General features: G+C 44.0%; 1 protein-coding gene across 1 annotated transcript; it reads right to left on the minus strand.

The window, feature by feature from the left end:
- Positions 1 to 514: 514 nt before the first annotated feature.
- Positions 515 to 1957, minus strand: LOC120442062. Its single transcript, XM_039617810.1, has 2 exons — positions 1914 to 1957; positions 515 to 1211 (listed from the first exon to the last, which is right to left on the minus strand). Exons 1-2 carry the CDS (start codon positions 1950 to 1952, stop codon positions 642 to 644), a joined length of 609 nt encoding a protein of 202 aa, XP_039473744.1. The 5' UTR covers positions 1953 to 1957; the 3' UTR covers positions 515 to 641.
- Between the last annotated feature and the right edge of the window lie 20785 nt (positions 1958 to 22742).

The raw sequence follows: 22742 nt of genomic DNA on the forward strand, positions 1-22742 counted from the left end.
TCCATCAAACACCCACATTTTGAATGAAGTCTGAGGGGTTTATATCGCTGTCATAGCTCGCGGCAAAGTTTGAACCACTGCCTGAACCAGTCACGTGGTACAGCCGGGCAGCGAGGCTTCGGACGTCATCATTTTCAGCTCCTCCCATAAATGAAGCAAGCCTCGATACGCGCATCGCGGAAACGCCCCCTCCATTACTCGACACGAGCTTCGAAGCCTCGATACAGAACATCCCATCAGTACTGCTTACTGTACGGCTGAATATATCAAATTCTTCAATGACAAATGAAAAAAGACAGAATTTATGAACTCAAGGATAATCATACATACAACAATTACAGCTGTGACCATTAGTACACTCATCAAGTTCGAATGATGTCCATTTCCAATTGCTGGAAAGGACATTGTTGAACTCGGTGTGAAATTCAGGATAAGAACTGTAAGTGCATGGCACTTCAAGGGTAGCTCCACAGGTTTTGAGCAACAGGCCTTCTGTTGAGCCCAGTTTCAGCATTAAAGCACACCAAAATTTTTTCAACACATATCACAGAAGATCCTGGATTTTTTCAGCTTTGGTTTCATCAGCATTTTAACATAACGCTGAAGATGGTCAAAGGTTGTCTGTTCTCCGTGAGACAGCATCAATTTTGTTGTTTCAAATAGCTGCACTGGTCTTTGCCTGTGGCCTTCTTTGTCTCATACAGAGACAACACACTTTCCTTGTCTGACAGTTTCAGCTGCAGACATGCCATGGGTGTGGAGAAGCAATCCATTATATACTTTGGCTCTTGGAGAACGGCCTTATGAGCCATTGTTTCAATGGCAGGCTGCATGTTGTTCTTAGGTGGTAGGAAGTGGGAACCCATCCTTGTAAAAAGGTCAAGCAGGTCCTCTTCATCATTTTCATTCATTGTGCCTTGGAGAGCCTTCTCAACAGCAGATCTCTCAACAGGAGGGAGATAGTTGAGAAACAATTTAATCAAAATGTCTACATCAACTGAGTCCATTCCATGGATGCAGGCTAAAATGAAAGCCTTTGATAGCCTCACTGGAAAGACACCATGGTCTAGTAAGTTTTTCACCCATATCTGCCCAACTGCTTGCCATTCAGTCTCACAAAAGTCTGGCCTCAGCCTTGGAACTCGTTCAGTTTCACCTTCACACTGTTCCAAAAATTGCTCCCAAAATGCAGTGTAAACCTCCCTTGACACCTGAAGATATGTGTAGCTTATTTGTGAGGTTAAAAATGTGTAGGTAGAATGTAGAATTATTGTAGAGACACTGACACTGCCCTGGATGTAATAAAGGCCTGAGTGTGTCATAAACTGAGGAGTAGATTTCTAGGAGACCCTCCCCCAGTTTGAACTGTGAAAGTGAGACAAAGAGATGTTAATGTTGAGTGGAAATTCCTCAGGGCATGCCTGGGTGGGAGTCTCAAAGTTTGTAACTAAAACTTTGGTTTGGAAGGGAGATGGACTTTTATGACCCCCAGGAAGGCACATACATAGAGATATACGCACACAGTGCTTTAACTGTTACGCACACTCACTCACGTGCACTCACACATACACACGGGTACGCGCACACACAGGCACTCACGTGCTCGTGCACAAAGACACAGAGTTTGCAGCACACCGTGGGGGTTTTATGATGGGGTCACTTCTATAAAGCTGGCTGTAAAGCTGGCTGTAACTAATAAAGAGGTGGAAGATTTTGCAGAGGGACACCGGCCTCGTCTTCCCTTCTAGAAGAATGCATGCTTAAATGAAGATGAATAAAGAATAAAGAATGAGTAAATATTAAGATGAATGAAGATGAATAAAGATTTTGTAAAAATGACTACTGGGTCCGGTGCATCTCTGGAGGCCCGAGGAATAAAAAAGAACCGGGGTAAAACTGATTTCACAACACACCCCAGCATCATCAACAGCATTTTCATTTACAAAGTTCATCTTTAAAGTCTATTCATTATGCTACTGTCCATGAATACAGCCAAAAGATCATCAACAACTTTTATCCTGCGAATTGATACATGTAGGGGGCTCTGTGGGTCTCCTGAATGTGATGGGGAAAGTTGGTTGCTTGAATCTAAAGGCAAACCTTGTGCGATGAAATTCAGTCCATGGTCCTGAGTAAAAGACAAAACATGCACATTCCATAAGAAATGTAAATGAATTGTACAGATTACACAATATCAATGTTCTGAAAAACTTTTAAATTTATTTGTCTGATTTTAGTGGGCTGTACATTCCCAAATCATGGTTGCACTGACAATTTATACATAACATTAACATTTTGGCCTGATGGATCTCCTCGTATGCTTCACAGAAAATTATACAAGTGTTCTTTACACGCTCATACATGTATGAGAAGACTCACTTCTGTGCACAAAAGGTAGAGAACACAATAGTGACACCAAAACAATGTGTTACTGCTGTGTTATGTAAATAATTTGATTTCAAGACTAAATTTCCTGTTTAATCTTATCTTAATGTTAAACACTGGAATTGTCTCTCAACTGACAATATCCTTTTAATTCAAATGGACCCACAAACTGCCATATCCTCAGAAAATAGCATGCAGTTTTGGCATCTCTACAGTATGTAAAGATAGGTGTTTATGGTTGCCTGAATTGATCCATCTTACCTGTGCTATCTGGGGTGCTTCCTCCTGTATTGACTGCATAAATAACATACATGCTTAAATTTTGTCAAAGCAGGAATGCATGATCAGCTTTTTTAAAATCAGAACTATGCAAGTTATTGAATTTGAGTATAAATAAATTTCCATATTTTGTAACACTTATATAAACCACATCAACCACAACTGTCCATGGTCTTACCTGTGTGAGATCCTCACTGTTGACATAATTCAGGGTTATCACAACTGTGTCATCACCATGTGCTCTGACAAGATCGTCTTCAGGATTCCATAGAACCGTATCCACTTCGTCTATGTCTGGAAGACGAAATTCCAAATCTTCTGGAAGTTTGTGCCGGGACTCTCGTTTGAAGGATTTGTTAGGAACTATACTGGTCAGATCAATAATTACAGAGCAGTGGTCAGGGAAATCATGATCACTTGAGTCACTCTGCTGCCGCTGTCCCACGACAGTGTTTTGAATGTCTGTTGGGGTTGAATGCATATGATGTGATTTTCCTGGACTTTGTGTTGTCACTGCCTCACAGACTGATTTCAGTTTTTTTGGATTGTGTTCCATCTGGAAATTGTGAATCTGTGAACCAGAAAACAAACACAAGAAATAAACGAACATAATTCAATTCTTTTTTTCAGCAGCCAATCATTTACTACATGTTAATGAATACAAAGCTGTAAGTCTTTCACAGATGTATTAAATGTACCTTACCACACAAGTCAACAACAAATTCCTGGAATAATTTCATCCTACAGAAGTGCAAGTATTCATAGATGTACATAAAGCACTTGAATAAGACAACTCTTTATTGCCGTTGCACAGTCATACCTAGTACAATAGTACAACGAAATTAGAAAATGTCCCACGTAACCACCAAGCACTACTAAACAACAAAACACAACACAACAAAATACAGTAACTTTAAAGTGATCATTATTTGTAATAATATCTTTCTTATTTTAACAAACCTGTTTGCCAGTGTCACTGTCAGATGAATCTGCATGGTCAAGTAGATCTGGGACAAAATCATCTGTCTCACTGTCAGATCCCAGTAATGTCACCAGTGAATCTTCTTCAATTATGCTGACAGAAAAATCCTCTTCAGATGAGGACTGAACTGTTGACGGTGTTTCATCTTTCGTGCAAATGTAAAATCTCACGAGCTTCAATTTGGTTTGTTCATAAAGTTTGCCAACAGTGTCATCTAAAGGAATCGGATTTCTTTTAAAATCACAGACATCAATGACAAAGTCTTCAACTCTCCCTTTTGGCGAGTTCCCATCTGGAAAAAACAGGATCTTTCCCATTTCCAAAATCTTAGCTACAGTTGTAGTTTTTTCCACAGTTGCATGTCTTGTTCCTCCACCATTTCTGGTTCTCACTTGACGGTATTCATTACTGCTTAAATGAAGCCATCCGATTTCTATTTTTCTGCAGGTCTTCTCAGCTTGCTTGTGGAACACACCTGATGAACCACACAGCACTCCTTTGGTTTTTGATTGTGGGATTGTGATATTACCTTATGCCATGTTATACCCCTGATTAATGATTGTGAAATTATTATGTAGTTTAGTTTCCATTATACTTCTGAGTTAAAAGAATGTGACAATTATTAGATTTGTTAGATAGGTGTGTATTATCCTGTACCATCGATCTGCTGTGAATGTGTTACACTGTTTCTTGACATTTCATACTGCTGAATCATGAAGAGAATATTGTGTGCAGTGAGTCAGGGCCTTTCTGTTCTGATAGCAGAGGAGACAGACCACATTCTACAGGAGTTTTACCCCCACCACCTTGTTGGAAGCAGATAAACAGGGAGCCGAGGTCATAACTTAGGCGCCGTGTGAGAGAAAGAATGTGAATGTTTAGGCTTTTATGACTAGGTGGGGGCCACTAGAGGCTATAAGAGTTTGAGCAATGCTCCATCATTTCGAGATCGATGCTGTCTGCGTACAGTATTCATCCCCCGCACGTGTGCATTAAAATCTTCGTTTGACCTTATCTCGTTGTACCAAGAGTGTTATTCTGAGTGGTCTCTTGCCTCCCTCCTTTAAATATTTTGAACCCTAACATGATCTTACTTTCCATGCCGCAATTTTATCTCTTAGGTTCTGCAGAAGAGTCTCTTTATCTGTGCTGTACTTAGTTTGTTGACAGAAGGACTGGACAGCTACTCTGTCACCATATGTACTAATGCATTGTGCCATTTGTCCAACAGTCATGACGGACAGCACTGCCTTATCCACCTGCAGACATAAAACATTAGAGAAATGCTATTAATGACATCGAGTTTATACTTTTATTCTAGGAAGCCACACTAGCACACATGGAATACTAACTGTATTAGAAATAGAGTTCTTAATCACTGTTCATGATCATTATCAAAAGTTATTTTGTCAATTTGTGCCTTATTACTTTACTGTTGCTGTGTTAGTATTAGTATAGTAATAGTAGTAGATATTTATATACTATGTTACTAAAAACTATTTTGCTAGTAAGGTTTAAGTAAGGTAAGATCCACCAAGTATTTTGTGCCATGGTGTCCATGTTACCATGGTAATGGCACAGCCAGATAACAACATCCAAAGTCATGGGCTGCAACCTCCTGAGGGCACTTTTGTAGACGATTACGTCACAGCGATGCGCCGATGGCTGTCCAAATTCGTAGACTCCTCTGAATGCAGCTGACAAATGCGTCCTCCTTTTCACCGAATTTGAAGGATGAGTCAGGTTAAATGTAATATATAAAACACTTAGACAACCTAAAAATGTTATTGTTGGGCTTTTTTCAGTGTTTTATTTGTTCGTGAGTAAACCGGTTTGGCTGAGATTTAAGTTTACTTGTATTGTAAATTGTATACATCATTCTGTTCTATTTTATTTTATGGCCTTCCAGTGTTTTCTGATTTCTACTGCATAACTTTGCGCTTTTGCTTTAACAAAAGAAATTTCCCACCTGTGGGGCTGACACAGGTCATCTTTATCTTTAACTAGCCCAAATGAAATTCTAGTCCAATGCACACATGTGTTGCAGTTTAAAATTAAAAGAGGAAGTAACTCACCCCTAACAACTTTATGTGTGTGTCAATGTCTGTGTCACTTTAAATTAAAAAGGTGAACACATATGTGGTGAGTCCCCCTCAATTTACACAAAATATGACATTAAATATCTTTTCTAATTCCTGTTCTTCTTTAAACACCATGAATGACCTCCAGGTCATAACCTTTGGACTTATAACTCTAATATAGGTCCACACAGGGCACCAAGCACAGAGAAAATTCAACTTCAGTGCTTCAAAATTCTCCTCAAAATTCAGAAACTGTTTCTGTCCTTTATCCATATCAACATAATTGTGAGTCCCCATTTACAACTTGTTCTTCACTTGTGTCACAACACCTCTAGTAATATCATCAGAATTACTTCAACATGGTAAACATTGATTTTTCTCTTACAATCAACTTACCATTAAAACTCAAGATCGCCGCTGACTCGATTCTCTGAAATCCTGAGTCAGTTAAACACCTTGCTCATCTCACGGTGTTTTTTTTTTTCTCAGACTCCCTCGTCTGAGCTCACTATTTTTACCCTGGCATCTCCACCAAAATGTTATGATATCTTCATAGACCCAAAAGTAAGCATATTATTTCCCTAGTCAAAAGTCAAACCGTTCCTCACACAGTAATTTTTAATCTAACAGCCTTTGTGTTTTGAAACTAAAAAGAGGAAGGAACAGCGCCCAATTTAAACTGCACATGTTGTCACTCAACAACACGCACACAGAAAATTTAACTGTATATATTATCTCAAACAGAAACAAAACCCATCTAAAAATCCTAAAACATCTTACTTCGACACCAAAAGAGACATCACTTACAGACATATGTATTAATGAAATTATTTCAAAGTCAATTTCATTTCTCAGAACCCAAATAACGGTCCTAAGTATCAACAGTTTATGTATCCTATCTCAAAACCCAGCAAAAAGTCATACAGTCATGGCAAGAAATAAAAACTTTACTTACAGTATTGTAATAAACAAAACCAGCATCTTAAATACAGGCATTCAGCAATGTGTAACACTCTCTATGAACTTCCTAAAACTCTAGGGACCTCGCAGCTCCCTCATTTGCATTTTCACACACACTCCGTCTAAAAATGGCCTCAGCACTTCAGCTCAGTGCTGGGTCAGACTCCTTTTGATACCAAACCTCTTACTTTATATTACACAGATACACAGACGTCTTATAATTACAATAACAACAATTATCAGGCCTGAAATTGCACAACCTACAGAATTTTGACAAATTTAAATTAACCCTCCAAGGGACAAACTCCAAGTTTTTTATTATCAATTACACAGTATCAGTTCTAAACTGTATCTGGTCGAATCCCTAAGGTCCCTAACACAATTTAAAAGCGTCCAACGCCCAAGCTCCAAGCTTTACTACCCAAAAAAGTGCAAATACCGTTCCAAACGGTAAACTGATCCAATCAGTAGCTATTTTGGACCGTCCTCAGTTGTCCACGATTGCCAATCGGACTATCCCTTCCCAAGGAATTCACGACCGTCGCCAGTAAATTTAGAGCGTCACCTCCGAACAATGCACTTCTTAGCAGTCCAACTGCCGTTCTACAGAAATTTACCTTAATTTAAAACAACCATCATAACTTCACATTAAGTATATGACCGAAGCCGGTCCAACCGTCTCACCAATTAAAATGACCAATTACCTATTACCTATATACCTCTGCAGTCCAACTGCTTTAAATACACTTATTCTCTTTACTCTTTACTTGTTTTCAACGTTTCATTATCATTACTTCAACTTCACTTCTCATGAGATTTTCACCAAAATCAAAACAGACCTTTACCAGTAATTTCAGTGAGTAGACTTTTAATTTCGTCATAACCAATCCGGCACTATTTGGAAATAATTCAACAGGTAGTGCCTTACCTTTGAATAAGCCGGCTTATGTCCACTCACTTCGACCACTGACTCGTGTCTGCTCGTTCGAGCGCCTCGGACCCTCTCGGTCTCAACCTCCAACTCTCTCTACTCAACCCTCGGCCAATGCACCAAATGTTACGGGTCCGAAATTGAGGACGAGAGTAAAACAATGATGGTCCAGAAGAGGTCAATCAAACAATTGATTTTAATGAATACACGCAGCGTGGGGAGATGTAAACTGAAAACCATCAGTTGTAAATCCCGCCCAAAAATACACTTCAGATTGCTTTTATAACATCAGGGTATTATGACGCCCCTCTTGCGTTTACAAGCACATAATTTGCATCTTAAGAACATTGTTTGTCTCCTCTACAGATAATGATCTATTCTAAGAGATAAGTGCAGACACAGTTCCCCTTTCTGGCATCCTCTTTCCAAATATGGTGATGATCTCAGGCCTTTGAGGTCACCATGGACTGGACCTCTCCTTCTGTCACCTGTAACTAGGCAAACTCAAATGCAACAAGAAGCTGAATACATTCAGGCCTTTGCTCAGCTACTATTTTACTGTAACAATATACTCAGCATATGAGTTTTGATATATATATTTAACTCAATCATTTTAAAGTGGTTATAACTGCACCTGTCATAAACATGTTAATATTTGATTATGATAACCCCTGTAATACAAATTATAACATAATGCCAACAGCTTCAATAAATGCTTTGATGAAATGATAATTGATGCAATGATAAGATGATGGTTATGTAAAATAATCCCTGTAATTCCACAGACCCCAAGATACAACTCCTCTACGTGGGGCAGGAACTTGTCCCCGACCTGGAGTGGGCACCATGGCCTCAAATTTGGAGGTGCTGTCCACATTCCCTCTGCTTCACACTCGGCTGCAAACCGTTCCAAAGTGAGCTAGAGGCCATCACTCGATGAATGGTAAAGTGTAAATGGCCTCTATTTGTATAGCGCTTTACTAGTCCCTAAGGGCCTTACACTTTACACATCCAGTCATTCACACATTCACACACTGGTGATGGCAAACTACATTGTAGCCACAGCCACCCTGGGGGCGCACTGAGACAGGCGAGGCTGCCGGACACTGGCGCCACCGGGCCCTCTGACCAGCACCAGTAGGCAATGGGTGAAGTGTCTTGCCCAAGGACACAACGATCAAGACTGCCGGAGCTGGGGCTCGAACCGGCAATCTTCCGATTACAAGGCAAACTCCCAACTCTTGAGCCACGATCGCCTCCAGAACCACAGATGAAGCCAACAGAACCACATCATCCACGAAAAGCAGAGATGAGATTCTGAAGTGAAAGCTCTCCGCCACTTGGCTGCACCTAGAAATCCTGTCCATTTAAATTATGAACAGAATCGGTCACAAAGGGCAGCCCTGGCAGAGCATTCACCCAGCGGGAATGAGTCTGAATTATTGCCGGCAATGCAAACCAAGCCCTTGCAACGGTTGTATAGGGATCAAATGGCCCGTAGCAATGGACCAGACACCCCATTCTCCCGTAGCACCTCCCATAGGACACCCCGAGGGACACAGTCGAATGCCTTCTCCAAGTCCACGAAACACATATAGACTGGTTGGGCAAACTCCCATGTGTCCTCAAGTATCCTTGAGAGGATAAAGAGCTGGTCCAGTGTTCCACAACCAGGACGAAAACCACATTGTTTCTCCTGTATCCGAGGTTTGACTAGTGGATGAACTCTCCTTTCCAGCACCCTGGCATAGACTTTCCCAGGAAGGCTAAGGAATGTGATCCCCCTGTAGTTGGAACACACCCTCCGGCCAGGACAGCCCTACAACGTCCAGAGCCTTGAGGAACTTGGGGTGGACCTCATCCACGCCAGGGGCTCTGCCACCAAGAAGTTGTTTAACTGCCTTTGTGACCTCGGCCACGGTAATTGGTGGGTCATCCCCCTCATCCCCAGACTCTGCTTCCTCCTCGGAAGACGTGTCAATGGGATTAAGGATGTCCTCAAAGTATTCCTTCCACCGCCCGACAATTTTCTCAGTCGAAGTCAGCAGCGCTCCGCCAGCACTATACACAGTACAGGTAGAGCACTGCTTTCCCCTCCTGAGACTCCTGACGGTTTGCCAGAATCTCTTAGAGGCAGTCAGAAAGTCTTTTTCCATGGCCTGGCCGAACTCCTTCTACACCTGACAGTCACTGCCCGAGCCACATTCCGCCTGTTGGTACCTGTCAGCTGCCTCCAAAGTCCTACATGCTAACCAAGCCCGATAGTACTTCTTCAGTCTGTTGGCTCCCTTCACCTCTGGTGTCCACCATTTGATTCAGGGGTTACCACCACAACAGGCACCAACCACCTTGCGGCCACAGCTCAATGCAGCAGCTTCCGCAATGGAGATGCTGAACATGGTCCATTCGGACTCAATGTCCCCAGTCTCGCTCGGAATGGTGTTGAAGCTCTACTGGAGGTGTGCGTTGAAGATCTCACAGACTGGGGCCTCCGGTAGGCATTCCTAGCACACCCTCACTATACATTTAGGTGCACCGGGTCTGTCCAGTGTCCTCCCCCGCCACCTGATCCAACTCACCACCAGGTAGTGATCAGTTGACAGCTCAGCCCCTCTCTTTACTCGAGTGTCCAGAACATATGGTCACAGGTCTGGTGATACGTGTTGGGTCTAAACTCAGACCCCGCTGTATCCAGGACTTATTCCCGTGAAAGAAAAACAAGGCAACAGCGTTCGATCGATTACTTGAGACAGTTCACACAAAACACAGCAAAGCAGCGCCCACATGGTTCTAAGGCATTGTATGTATATGTGTGAACTTCTGTATGTAAGTAAGAATGTGTGTGTGTGTGTGTGTGTGTGTGTGTGTGTGTGTGTGTGTGTGTGTGTGTGTGTGTATGTGTGTGACCTCCTGCTGACCAAAAGGGTCATAAAAGCAGGAAGCTTACAACACAAGAAACAGATCTTTCAGATAGGATGTATCTACAATAAAAGACTACAGCCCCTCACCCAGAACCTCGAGAATCTGGGGAGGGGACTGTGGAATTCCTTTCATCCTACAGTTAAACAATGTAGAAATGGATGGTAAGCATAAAAATGACAAACATTTAACAATTCACTCTAACAATACGATTACAAAATCGATCATCGACCTGTGGCCTAGAGCATCCTGGTGCCACATGCCCTTATAAACACTGTTATGTTCGAATAAGGTGTTCGTTAGGGCCAAACTGTGATTTGCACAGAAGTCCCATAACAAAACACCGCTTGGGTTCAAATCAGGGAGGCCGTTCCTCCCAATCATGCCCCTCCAGGTCTCGCTGTCATTACCCACAGTCTCCCAGCAGGACAACAGAGTCTCCAGGTGGAGCACCTTCCAGCACCCCACCCAGGGACTCTAAGAAGGCTGGGTACTCTGAACTACCGCTCGGCGCACAAGCGCAGATGAGAGTTAGGACCCGTTCCCCAACCCTAAGGCACAGAGAACAAACCCTCTCATCCACCGGGAAGAACCCCAACGTACAGGCAGCAAGCCGAGGGGATATTAGAATACCCACTCCAGCCCACTGCCTCTCACCAGGGGCTACTTCAGACTGAAACAGAGTCTGGTCCCTGGACAGGACACTGGTTCTAGAGCCCAAGCCATCCGTAGAGGTGAGCAAAACTATATTTAGCTGGTACCTCTCAACCTCATGTACTAACTCAGGCTCCTTCCCCATGTCCCAATTGCCAGTCTTGGTAGCCGGGGAGCGGTGTGCCAGGGCCTCCACTCCTGGCTGCTGCCCGGCACACAATGCACCCTACCCCTATGGCACCTCCTGCGGGTGGTGCCATAGGGGTCAAGATCACGGAAACAAGTGGTGGAAATGAGCTTCTTCCGAAGGGTGGCTTCCTTCTCCCATAGAGATAAGGCGAGAAGTTCAGCCATCCGGGAGGGGCTCAGAGTAGAGTCGCTGCTCCTCCACATCGAAAGGAGCCAACTGAGGTGGTTCGGGCATCTGACAAGGATGCCCCCTGGGTGCCTCCGGGGTGAGGTGTTCCAGGCAGGTCCCACCGGGAGGAGGCCCTGGGGAAGACCCATGACACGCTGGAGAGATTATATCTCTTGGCTTGCCTGGGAACGTCTTGGTGTTCCCCCGGACAAGCTAGAGCAGGTGACTGGGGAGAGGGAGGTCTGGGGTTCTCTGCTTAGGCTGCTGCCCCCGTGACCCGGCCCCGGATAGAGCGGAAGAAAATGGATGGAAAGCAGTTGTTTTTTCCCTGCATTATATACATATATATTAATGTAGCATATGAGGTGTTGAAATGTTCTACAAATGGAGAACTGGGCCCAAATTGATTTAGTTACTTACCTCACAGCGGCTGCACTTTATCGCTCTCTTTCCCTACGAGAAGCCTGGGTTCGAGCCCGACAGTCCTGAAGAAACATTTCCTCCCGTATACACAATAGATGGTTGGGCCAAGTGGCGCGTCCAGTGGCGTGTGCAGCAGCCCCCCCCCCCCAACCAGACTGGCCACCCCAGGTGCCACCCCGAAGCTAAAACAATAAAATTCAATGAAATGTCAAATGTACGATTATGTTTTCACAGTGAAGCTCAGATATCTGAGTGCAAGTGAATGCAGCATCGGCTTCTGCACTATGAGCATCACGTTAGCAAAGGTAGGAGAGCCAAACATGAAAGAGGCACCGCAGAAAACAGTTTTTCGGAGAAAGATTAATATGTTAAGATAGCTGGACTGGCCATCGGGCATACCGGGCAAATGCCCGGTGTGCTGATGACATTTTTTTTTTTTTTTTTTGTAACGGCATGAACAATGAGAAGTGGTGGATTCGCCAGATGCTGGCCGATGTGTAAAAATAACTCAGTTGTTTGGTGGTGGCTATGGCGGAGCTTCCACAGAGGCCAGCAGGTGGATGAGGGAAGGGGAGGCAGGAGGAGAGACCCAAGGCGGCCGCCAGTCCGAGTGTCAGGTGAACTGAACATCAGGTAAGAAGTTATGACCTGCAGTCTATCCGGGTCAGATATAAACCAAGTTTAGGTGGAGTTTATTTTTGTTGTGCTAACTTTTTACAGTCAGTTACAATAACTCGCACTGCTACTAGCTAGCATGACGGAGTTTCTATACAGCTGGGTGGGTGCTGTGATGTTACTGATAGTGAACTTTATTTTATTCATAACGTTAGTTAGTAGAGTTGCCAACAGCTCCTTAAAAAATGGAATGGTCCCTCATTCAGAGAAAATATTACACGTTTTGTATTGAGCTGAGAAGAGACGCAATTTGACCCCTACTTTAGCTGTAATGAAAAAAAGACACAAAGCTGGAGTTATTCTGTCGTTACGCTGTCAGCTGTCTCTTCTTCTCTCATTCTCCCCCCTCCCTCTCCTGAACAACAGCAGCACGTTTAAGCTTGATCAGCTGTTAGAATTTATTTAATATTATTTTCTAGTATCAGCTGATGTTTGCTGGAGCCACAGCTGTAAAAGCTGCTGGTCATGATATCGGTTTGGTTATCTGGTGAGAGGGAAACATGAAGATGAAACCAGGAGATGTCCTTACTGAATCATCAGAGCTGAACAGGTGATGGAGAAACAGGTTTACCTTTTAGGTGACATGGCTCAGTTGAAGTTATGAACTGTTTCTGAGAGACAAATAACACCAGGGGCACAAAGAAATACTTTTCTTTCTTATTCTCATTTAAAATATCTAGCTTTTATTTTTAAATAATTATCTGAATCTTGCGAACAAAGTTTTTATCTGACGTAAAATGTATAGAAATCATACATACACCAACAAGACAGTGTACATCACTGTCACAACAGTGTCTGTTTTCATTCAAAGGCTTTATGGCTTTAATACCTGGTGGGCTGGTGTGTAGTCAAAATGCCCAATTTTTTGTCCCAGTCCAGCCCTGCAGGTTAATACTGGCAGTGTCACCATGCCAGCTGACTGTATTTCATCATCAGCCAGTGTTGTTCTTTATACATCAGTATTACCAAAGTTTACCATAAGGCAGCATAGAAAGTATTTACTTGCTTTCAGGTTTCATTCAAATGTTAGTCTTTTCAGTTGTTTCCCCACTTTTTTCCTGTTTCAAAATCAAACACCAGTTTGTAATAAGATTATCTTCTTTTTTTAATAGGCAGATAAAGTTTTGCATTGGCTAATTTGCCAATTGTATGTTAAAAATGTTTGTATTTTAATATTTGAAAATGTTTTTGCCGAAAACACATGTGCACTATATGTCAGTAAAATACTATGCAAATATTGCTCTCCTTGAATGCTGAGTAAACACTGACAAAGCACTGATTGTATCTCTTGTACTTTATCAACGCAGTATCTAAAAACTTTGCACCGTAGTGGTTAAAATCTCATTCTAATAAGAGTTAAAAGCGCATTCGGTTATTAGGTTTATATGGTTATTGAATTATGGTTAACGGTTGGTAGAATTTTTTTTTAACATTATCTGCCAATTACATCTGCCACCCTTCTCCAAATCTGTGCCCCTACCTGCCCCCCCCAACAAAAATTTTCTAGACACGCCACTGGGCGCGTCATGTGTCTGGTGGGACTGTCAATTGAGGACATCTGAGAAATTGACCTATAAGGAACTGTTACACCCCAGCCCAGGGGAAACCGGTGTGCAACACAAGGAAAATTTAAAAAGAGGAAAAATGCCCCTACACTCCCTGCTCTCAAGGAAGACGAACCAAAAAAAAACTGCCACGGAGTTTGCAACAGCCAGTCAGTTTATGAAGTCCCAAAAGGTAGCGGGTGTCAGGGTGAGCATGGCCTAAAAAAAAAACTAAAAAAAAAAAAAAACACAACACTCTAGAAATGAAATGCAACTGGCTTACCTACACGGGAAACTCTAAAAGAAAAATACAGGTTTCTTACCTGCCTCCCTAGTTAAAAAAAAAAAAAAAAAAAGATCACACAGGACAACTACGCCACCCTCTGGTGTGGCAGACCTAAAAACACATCAGGGTTGGGCAACTCCAGGCCTCGAGGGCCGGTGTCCTGCAGGTTTTAGATGTGTCCTTGATTCAACACAGCTGATTTAAATGACTAAATTACCTCCTCAACATGTCTTGAAGTTCTCCAGAGGCCTGGTAATGAACTAATCATTTTATTCAGGTGTGTTGATCCAGGGTGAGATCTACAACCTGTAGGACACCGGCCCTCGAGGCCTGGAGTTGCCCACCCCTGATCTAAGCCCTTCTTCTAACGGATTTCAATGCTAAGGTAAAGACCAGCTCATGAGGCGTTGGTTGCTGTTCTGCTATGGTCGGTAAATACATTGGTTGGTAGAGGATTGGACCCAAGATACACTTCGAAATTCTACAAGGTGAGCAGCAAGGCTAAAGCCTTTTCAATCGTGCTGTAATGTAGCTGGTGTTTTATACATTTTTTGAAAAGAAACAGACGGGATGGTCAAGGTCATCTTCATCCTAATTGACCACAATAAGCATTATCACACAAAAGAAAATCCCTTTGACAATTTGGCAGTACAAGTTATTGACGGACTTCTATCTGTCAATAACTTGTATTGCCTGAGATATTCATTAGAAACTTTTACTCAAGCTTACTTCCCTTTGTTTCTACTGCTCTCCATAACTTATAATCTTTGGCAAATTCTCAAATAGTTCCATACAGACATGTGATCAGTTTTTGCCAAAGGATACAAAATTCAACCTTAATTAAGCATTCATGTGTATGAGCAGTGCATGTAGAGAGATCAAATCAACATGTTGCATACCAGCATTCACTGATATATGTAACACTGTCTACTGGACAGTTAGTTACAATTAGTATGTTGGGAAGCATTCATGTAATAAAGTATTTTGCAGGTTACCTCTGTGGTGGCCATCTTGTTTTCCCAGTAAAAAGGTGGCCTGCCTCAATTGCAGCTCTTTTATAGGCCAGTCTGAATTGAGAAGGTGTGGTCTTTAGAGTATTTAAAGGGAGCAGGAAATCGATTGGGGGCCATTTTGAGAAGTTGCTGTCTGTATGTGCATGATATTGGCAAGAGACAATAAAGCAATTACTTCAGTTAAGACAGTGTGAAGTCTGATGTTTCCCTGACCATGCCTCTCGGCGTAACAGTGGTGGCAGCAGTGGGATTTGGTTACGCCTGTGAATGAGGGAGAGAATACGCTGAATGAGGGGTGTAGGACGTGGAAGAAACCGTGGGACAAGGAAAAAACCCCTTGCTGACATGGAAGAAAGAGAAGGTGGACAAACAATTGAGCCAGATCCACCACCTGAAGGAGCAATGGCTGATGAGCATGATTTTGAACCAGTAGTACGACTTAAGCATACTGCAGTTGGTGTCGTGAGTAAAGAACTTTATGAACCGGATATCTTTGATGAAATTAGAGAATTTATGCGGCATTCCAAAAGAACAGAAGCAATACTGTTTGAACAGATTAAACAACTGAGTGACAATATACCAAGGCTGCAACATGATGTACATTCTGAACTTCAGCCTTCTGTCCAGAGTGACATTTCTACAGCAGCTGTTTTCCCAAAGCAAGAGGCTGGGCAACTGCCTCCACTATCAGCTCTGAAGCCACCTCACGGAGTCGCTGAGCACCAAGCTGAGCTGCCTCCTCCATCTCAACCACTGCATGCACAGCCTCAAATGCATGTTGTTCAACCTGCTCCAGTGCAGAGAGCAGAAATGCACCATGCTAAGCCAAGAATACCTGACTTCAGGGAAGGTGAGGATCCTGAAAGTTTCTTTGTACGATTCGAACGCATAGCTAAAACGTGGGGATGGCCACAAGTTGAGTGGGCAGCTAGAGTGGTCACGTTATTGACTGGAGAAGCCCTTGAAGCTTATGCTGGCATGGATGAAGAACAGTCTGACTCTTATGATGCCATTAAAGCTGCAGTGTTATCCAAGTTTAATGTAACAGAGGAGACCTACAGATACCGGTTCCGGAGCACCAGTGTACCAGTGGGAGAGAGTGTGCGTGAAACCTACAATCGGATAAAGGGACTCTATAAGCGATGGATGCGTCCTGACAGTCGGAGCAAAGAAGAGATTGGCAAAACCATTATTTTGGAACAGTTTCTTCGTGTGCTGCAGCCAGACGTCCGCACATGGGTGAAGGAGAACAACCCAAAGACAGGAGGGGAAGCTGCAGATCTGGCTGAACGTTACCTAGCTGCTCATCGTGAACCTTCTAAGTCAAAGATGACTGTGGGGAGACCAAGGTTTGGGGAGGTAAAACCTCCAGGGGTGACTAGTGTTGAAAGCTTGGACACTAAGAAAACCAGTGTTGGGACTAACGCGTTATTAAGTAACGCATTACAGTAACTACGTTATTATTGTGGTAAAGAGCACGGTAACTAGTTATTATGCCAAAACCAGGAACGCGTTACTCGTTACTGGGATTTAGATAGGCTCGTTACTCGTTACTTCGTGTGGTGGATATCGCGGAGCTTCCACAGATTCAATAACATTAGCAAGTGGTGGAAGCCAGCAGGTGGATGAAGGAAAAGGGAGGCAAGAGGAGAGACCCGAAGCGGCCGCCGGTCCATGTGTCAGGTGAACTGAACTTCAGGTAAGAAGTTATGACCTGCAGTCTATCTGAGTCAGATATAAACCAAGTTTATATAAACCAAGTTTATATCTAGGGCCCGGATGGCTTGAGGATAGAAGCTCCTCTTGAGTCTCTGTCCTTGCCCGGATGATGCGGAACCTTCTACCAGATTGTAGAAGTTGGAACAGTTTGTTGCCAGGATGGGACGGGTCCTTCAGTATCTGCATTGCTCTAGTCCGGCATCTCCTGGTGTAGGTGTCCTGAAGCGGGGCGAGAGCAATCCTGCAGCAGCGTTCTGCTGTACAGATCACTCTCTGGAGAGCTTTTTGGTCCTTCACACAGCTGTTCCCAAACCACGATGTCATGTTCTGTGTGAGGATGCTCTCCACAGCGCCTGTATAGAAGATCTTGAGGATCTTTGGAGAGACCCTGAACTTCCTCAGTTGTCGTAGGTGATACAGGCGCTGCCTAGCCTTTTTGGTCTGGACCTGAATGTGGGCAGCCCATGTCAGGTCTGAGGAGATGTGGACGCCAAGATACTTAAAGGACTGCACCCTCTCCACTGGAGCTCCATTAATGATAATGGGCTTGTAGTCTCTGTGCTGACTCCTTCTGAAGTCCACCACCAGCTCCTTGGTCTTGCCGACGTTCAGCTGGAGGTGGTTGTCCTGGCACCATGATGGCAGATTCTTCACTTCGTCCATGTAGGCCGCCTCATCGCTGTTGGAGATGGCACCCAACACCACTGTGTCGTCAGCAAATTTTACAATGGTGTTGGAGCCGTGGGTGGCCACACAGTCTGAAGTGTAGAGGGAGTAGAGCAGTGGCGAGAGGACACACCCCTGTGGTGCTCCTGTGTTGATGGTGATGCTGTCGGAGACACACCTACCCACCCTCACCACCTGAGTTCTGCCAGTGAGGAAGTCCAACACCCACGCACACAGACGGCTGTTGAGTCCCAGATCCCTCAGCTTTGTGAACAGTCTGCTGGGCACTATTGTGTTAAATGCTGAACTGTAATCAACAAACAGCATTCTCACATAGTTACCCTGTTTCTTGTCTACGTGGCTGAGGGTGGTGTGCAGGACGTGGGCGATGGCATCCTCAGTGGATCTGTTGGGTCGGTAGGCGAACTGGAGCGGATCTGTGGTGTCTGGGATGGAGGAGGAGATGATGTTCTTCAGCAGCCTCTCAAACACCTTCATTACTACCGAGGTCAGCGCAACTGGCCGGTAATCGTTCAGGGATGAGGGTTTGCTGTTCTTGGGCACAGGGATGATGGTGGATCTTTTGAAGCATGTGGGGACCACAGACTTCGCCAGGGACTCGTTGAAGATGTAAGTGAACACACCTGCTAGCTGGTCAGCACAGCAGCGCAGCAGACGGCCCGTGATGCCGTCTGGCCCCGCCGCTTTCCTTGTGTTCACTCTCCTCAATGCCGCTCGGACGTCATGCTCCGCGGCTGGTCACCGGTCTCGCTGATGACGTCACTGTCCTCGGTAGTCAGGCGGTAGATGGCATTAGCCGCCTGGCTAACCTCAAAACGGGCGTAGAACTGGTTCAGCTCATGGTGAATGCAGAGTCGGCGTTGATCGGCGCAGTGTCCCTGGGTTTGTAGTCCGTAATGGTGTGCAGTCCGTGCCACATACTCCGTGTGTCGCCCTGGTGGAAGCGGGACTCCACACGCTCCCGGTACTGGCGTTTGGCATCTCTCACCGCGCGCCGAATGCCGTATGAGGCCGCTTTGTAGGCGCTCATATCGCCAGTGGCGAGACCCGCGTTGTAGGTGGTGGTCCTGGCGTTTACTGCAGTGCGGATCGATCTGTCCATCCACGGTTTCTGGTTTGGGAATGTGGTGACTCTCGCAGTGGGGATAATCTCCTCCGCTAGCATATTGACGAAGCATACTGCTACTTCCGTAAACTCGTTGATGTCGACTGCGCATGCTCTGAACATGTCCCAGTCGACGTCGTCGAGTGCGTCCCGTAGCGTAGCTTCTGATTGGGCAGACCACCGTTTCACCTCCCTCGTGGTTACTTCTTCCCTCCGTATGCTTTGTTTATACTGGGGAATGAGGATCAGTTAGCATATGATGTCATTCTGGAAGAAGACTTACCAATCTTAGACAGTTTGGTTCACTCTGAAGCCCATTCCTGTGCTGTTGTCACTCGTTCAATGAAAAGGGGCTTAGAACCACTGCCAGATGTAGATGAAGACTTATTTGAAGGAGGGGGTAAAATTAGAAAAACAAAACGCCAATGTAGGCAGGAGAAAAATAAAAACAGTGGTAGGGCAAAACTTCTGGAACCAACCTTACCAATGTCTCCCCCTATTGATCTTCAGTGGGAGCTTCCCAATAATTTTAGAGAAAGACAGGAAAATGATCCATCTTTAAAACCTCTCTTTAAGAAAGCATGCAGCGTGGATGACGGAAAAGAAAATGCTGTAGGGCTTAAAAGTGTAACTGGAGAACCTTTCATAATAAAGGATAAACTTCTGTATCTAGCTGACATGGAGAAACCCAGACTTGTTGTACCAAAAGAGTACCGATCAGTAATTCTGCATTTGGGCCACACTGTACCATGGTCAGGACATTTGGGACAGGCAAAGACTTATAATCATGTTGCTCAACGTTTTTACTGGCCAGGATTGTACAAAGATGTGGTTGACTACTGCAAAACATGTCATGAATATCAGAAAGTGGCTCCCACCAAACTTTCAGACCGAGCCCAGTTGCAAACATTACCAATAATGGATGTACCTTATGAGAGAATAGCTATGGATATCATAGGTCCTTTACCTAAGAGCAGTAGTGGTCATAAGTATGCATTAGTCATCTGTGATTATGCCACAAGATATCCGGATGTTTATCCACTGCGTTCTCTGCAGGTCAAACACATTGTTCGATGCTTAGTAGACCTTTTTTCCAGAGTTGGCATTCCAAAGGAGATCCTGACAGATCAGGGTACCAGTTTTATGTCAGATTTGGTAAAGTCTCTTTATGACCAACTTGGTGTAAAAGGTATTCGAACTACTCCCTATCATCCAGAAACGGATGGTTTGGTGGAACGATTTAATGGTACATTAAAGCAAATGTTGAGAAAGTTTATTGATGATACTGGCAAAGATTGGGATAAATGGTTGCCTTTTCTGTTGTTTGCATACAGAGAAGTGCCACAGGCTTTAACTGGTTTCTCCCCTTTTGAGCTGCTCTATGGAAGGCAGGTTAGAGGCCCTCTGGATATGCTGAAGGAGAACTGGGTGGCTGGAGTGGCATTGGGGTCTACTGAAGTGGCTTCGACAACCAACATCGTTTCCTACATATTGCAGATGAGAGACAAACTGGAAACATACAGAGAAAAGGTTAGAGACCATATGCAGCAAAAGCAAAAGGTATGGTATGACAAGCATGCCTGTGAGAAAGAACTAAAGACTGGTCAAAAAGTTTTAGTACTTTTGCCTACTGGACCAAGTAAGCTGCTGGCTAAGTGGCAAGGACCTTATACTGTGGCCAGAAAAACCGGCCCAGTGACATATCAGGTCATTTGTCCAGACAGACACAAATCAAAGCAACTGCTACATGTAAACTTGTTAAAAGAGTATCATGAAAGAAAGGCCCCAGAACCAGGTGTGAAGCAAATCCTGATGGTACAAGATGTTCAGCCTGACGACAGTGGCATTTTGGAGGTTGGAGAAGCTGAGATGAGTCCATTCAGAGACATGCCCAAATCTGAAGACCCTCCTGAACATCTGACTGAAGATCAGTGGCATCAGTTGAATGAGGTGAGGCAATCTTTTCCATCTTTGTTCTCAGACACACCGGGCCAAACAGATGCCATAACACACAACATCATCTTGAAAGACAAAACCTGTTCGTCTTAAGCCTTACAGGATACCAGAACGGATGATGGGACCGTTGAGGAAGGAGGTTCAGATGATGTTGGAACTCGGAGTGATTGAGACATCAAGGAGTGAATGGTCAAACCCCATTGTACTTGTTCCAAAGAAAGACTCCCCTCAACTACGATTTTGTTCTGACATGAGAAAGCTAAATAGTATTTCCTGTTTTGATTCTTATCCAATGCCACAGATTGATGAGCTACTGGAAAGACTAGGAAAGGCTAGATACATTACAACCTTAGATTTGTGTAAGGGTTACTGGCAAGTGCCTTTAGAGCCATCCTGTAAAGAATACACAGCCTTCCAAATTCCAGGAATGGGCTTATTTCAGTACACTGTGTCTGTGAAGGTTCTCAGTCATCCAGGTCATCGTAGTCAAAGGAGTTTGCAAAGAAAAGCGTCTGGACTTCTCTAAGTTGCTTGAAGACGTTTCACCTCTCATCCGAGAAGCTTCTTCAGTTCTAAGGTCAAATGGCCGAGGTACACTGTGTTGCCCTTTGGTCTTCATGGGGCACCTGCAACTTTTCAAAGGTTGATGGATATTATCCTTAATGGTTGTTTCAAATTTGCAGCTGCCTACCTGGATGATGTGGTGATATACAGTGAGTCTTGGGAGGAGCACCTGCAGCATCTAAAGGTTGTGATGGCAAAGATCCAGAAGGCTGATTTGACTCTGATTGTGAGCAAGTGTGCCTGGGCACAAGAAGAAGTGAAGTATCTAGGTTACATTGTTGGCCATGGACAAATAAAGCCACAAGTTGAAAAGGTAAAGGCTATACAAACAATTCCCAGACCTAAAACCAAGAAGCAAGTGAGGTCGTTTCTGGGCTTGGTTGGCTGGTTTCGGAGGTTTATTCCCCATTTCTCAACCTTGGCAGCCCCTCTTACAGATCTCACGAGAAAACACACTTCTAAAGTGATGTGGAATGACGACTGTGAACATGCCTTCCAATCTTTAAAGAGAGTAATGTTGGGAAGCATTCATGCAATAAAGTGTTTTGCAGGTTACCTCTGTGGTGGCCATCTTGTTTTCCCAGTAAAAAGGTGGCCTGCCTCAATTGCAGCTCTTTTATAGGCCAGTCTGAGTTGAGAAGGCGTGGTCTTTAGAGTATTTAAAGGGAGCAGGAAATGGATTGGGGGCCCATTTTGAGAAGTTGCTGTCTGTATGTGCATGATGTTGGCAAGAGACAATAAAGCAATTACTTCAGTTAAGACAGTGTGAAGTCTGATGTTTCCCTGACCGTGCCTCGGCGTAACATATTGCTTTCCCTCAAATCCCTCGTCAGCCAGAAGCGACTGGTCACAAAACATGAGCTACAGCTGATTCCAAAAGGGAGGACCTGAAACTCCTAGACACTCTGAGCTGGCTGTGTCTGCAGGTCTCGCCGCAGGAAAGTGATAAGAGAGTTGTCCTTTGGCAGCAATTGCAGCTGATGATAATTGCTTAAATATTACTACTAATAGCAGTGGAATTTTCTCGAAAGCTCGACAACATTCCCAACATACTGGATGTCAGTGTGGGCCTTGGGAGATCCAGGTCAAAGTGGATGCAGGTAACATCCACTTTGTTATGCGTGATTTCTAACCCATGTTGCACCAGTGGCCTTTTAATTGTGAGTTTAATTTAGACTTTTAGTAAATAGCAATGCAATTCATGAAACAAGAATCAGGAGG

The sequence above is a fragment of the Oreochromis aureus genome, linkage group 9 (genome assembly GCF_013358895.1).
Source record: "Oreochromis aureus strain Israel breed Guangdong linkage group 9, ZZ_aureus, whole genome shotgun sequence".
Classification (NCBI taxonomy): domain Eukaryota; kingdom Metazoa; phylum Chordata; class Actinopteri; order Cichliformes; family Cichlidae; genus Oreochromis; species Oreochromis aureus.

What these genes read in the sequence shown, in the direction of transcription:
- LOC120442062 (XM_039617810.1), bottom strand. Translation starts at nt 1,952, where the DNA reads ATGAACTTTGTAAATGAAAATGCTGTTGATGATGCTGGG. An exon ending in ATGCTGTTGATGATGCTGGG is followed by an intron (nt 1,212 to 1,913) that starts GTGTGTTGTGAA and finishes ACATATCTTCAG; the next exon opens with GTGTCAAGGGAGGTTTACAC.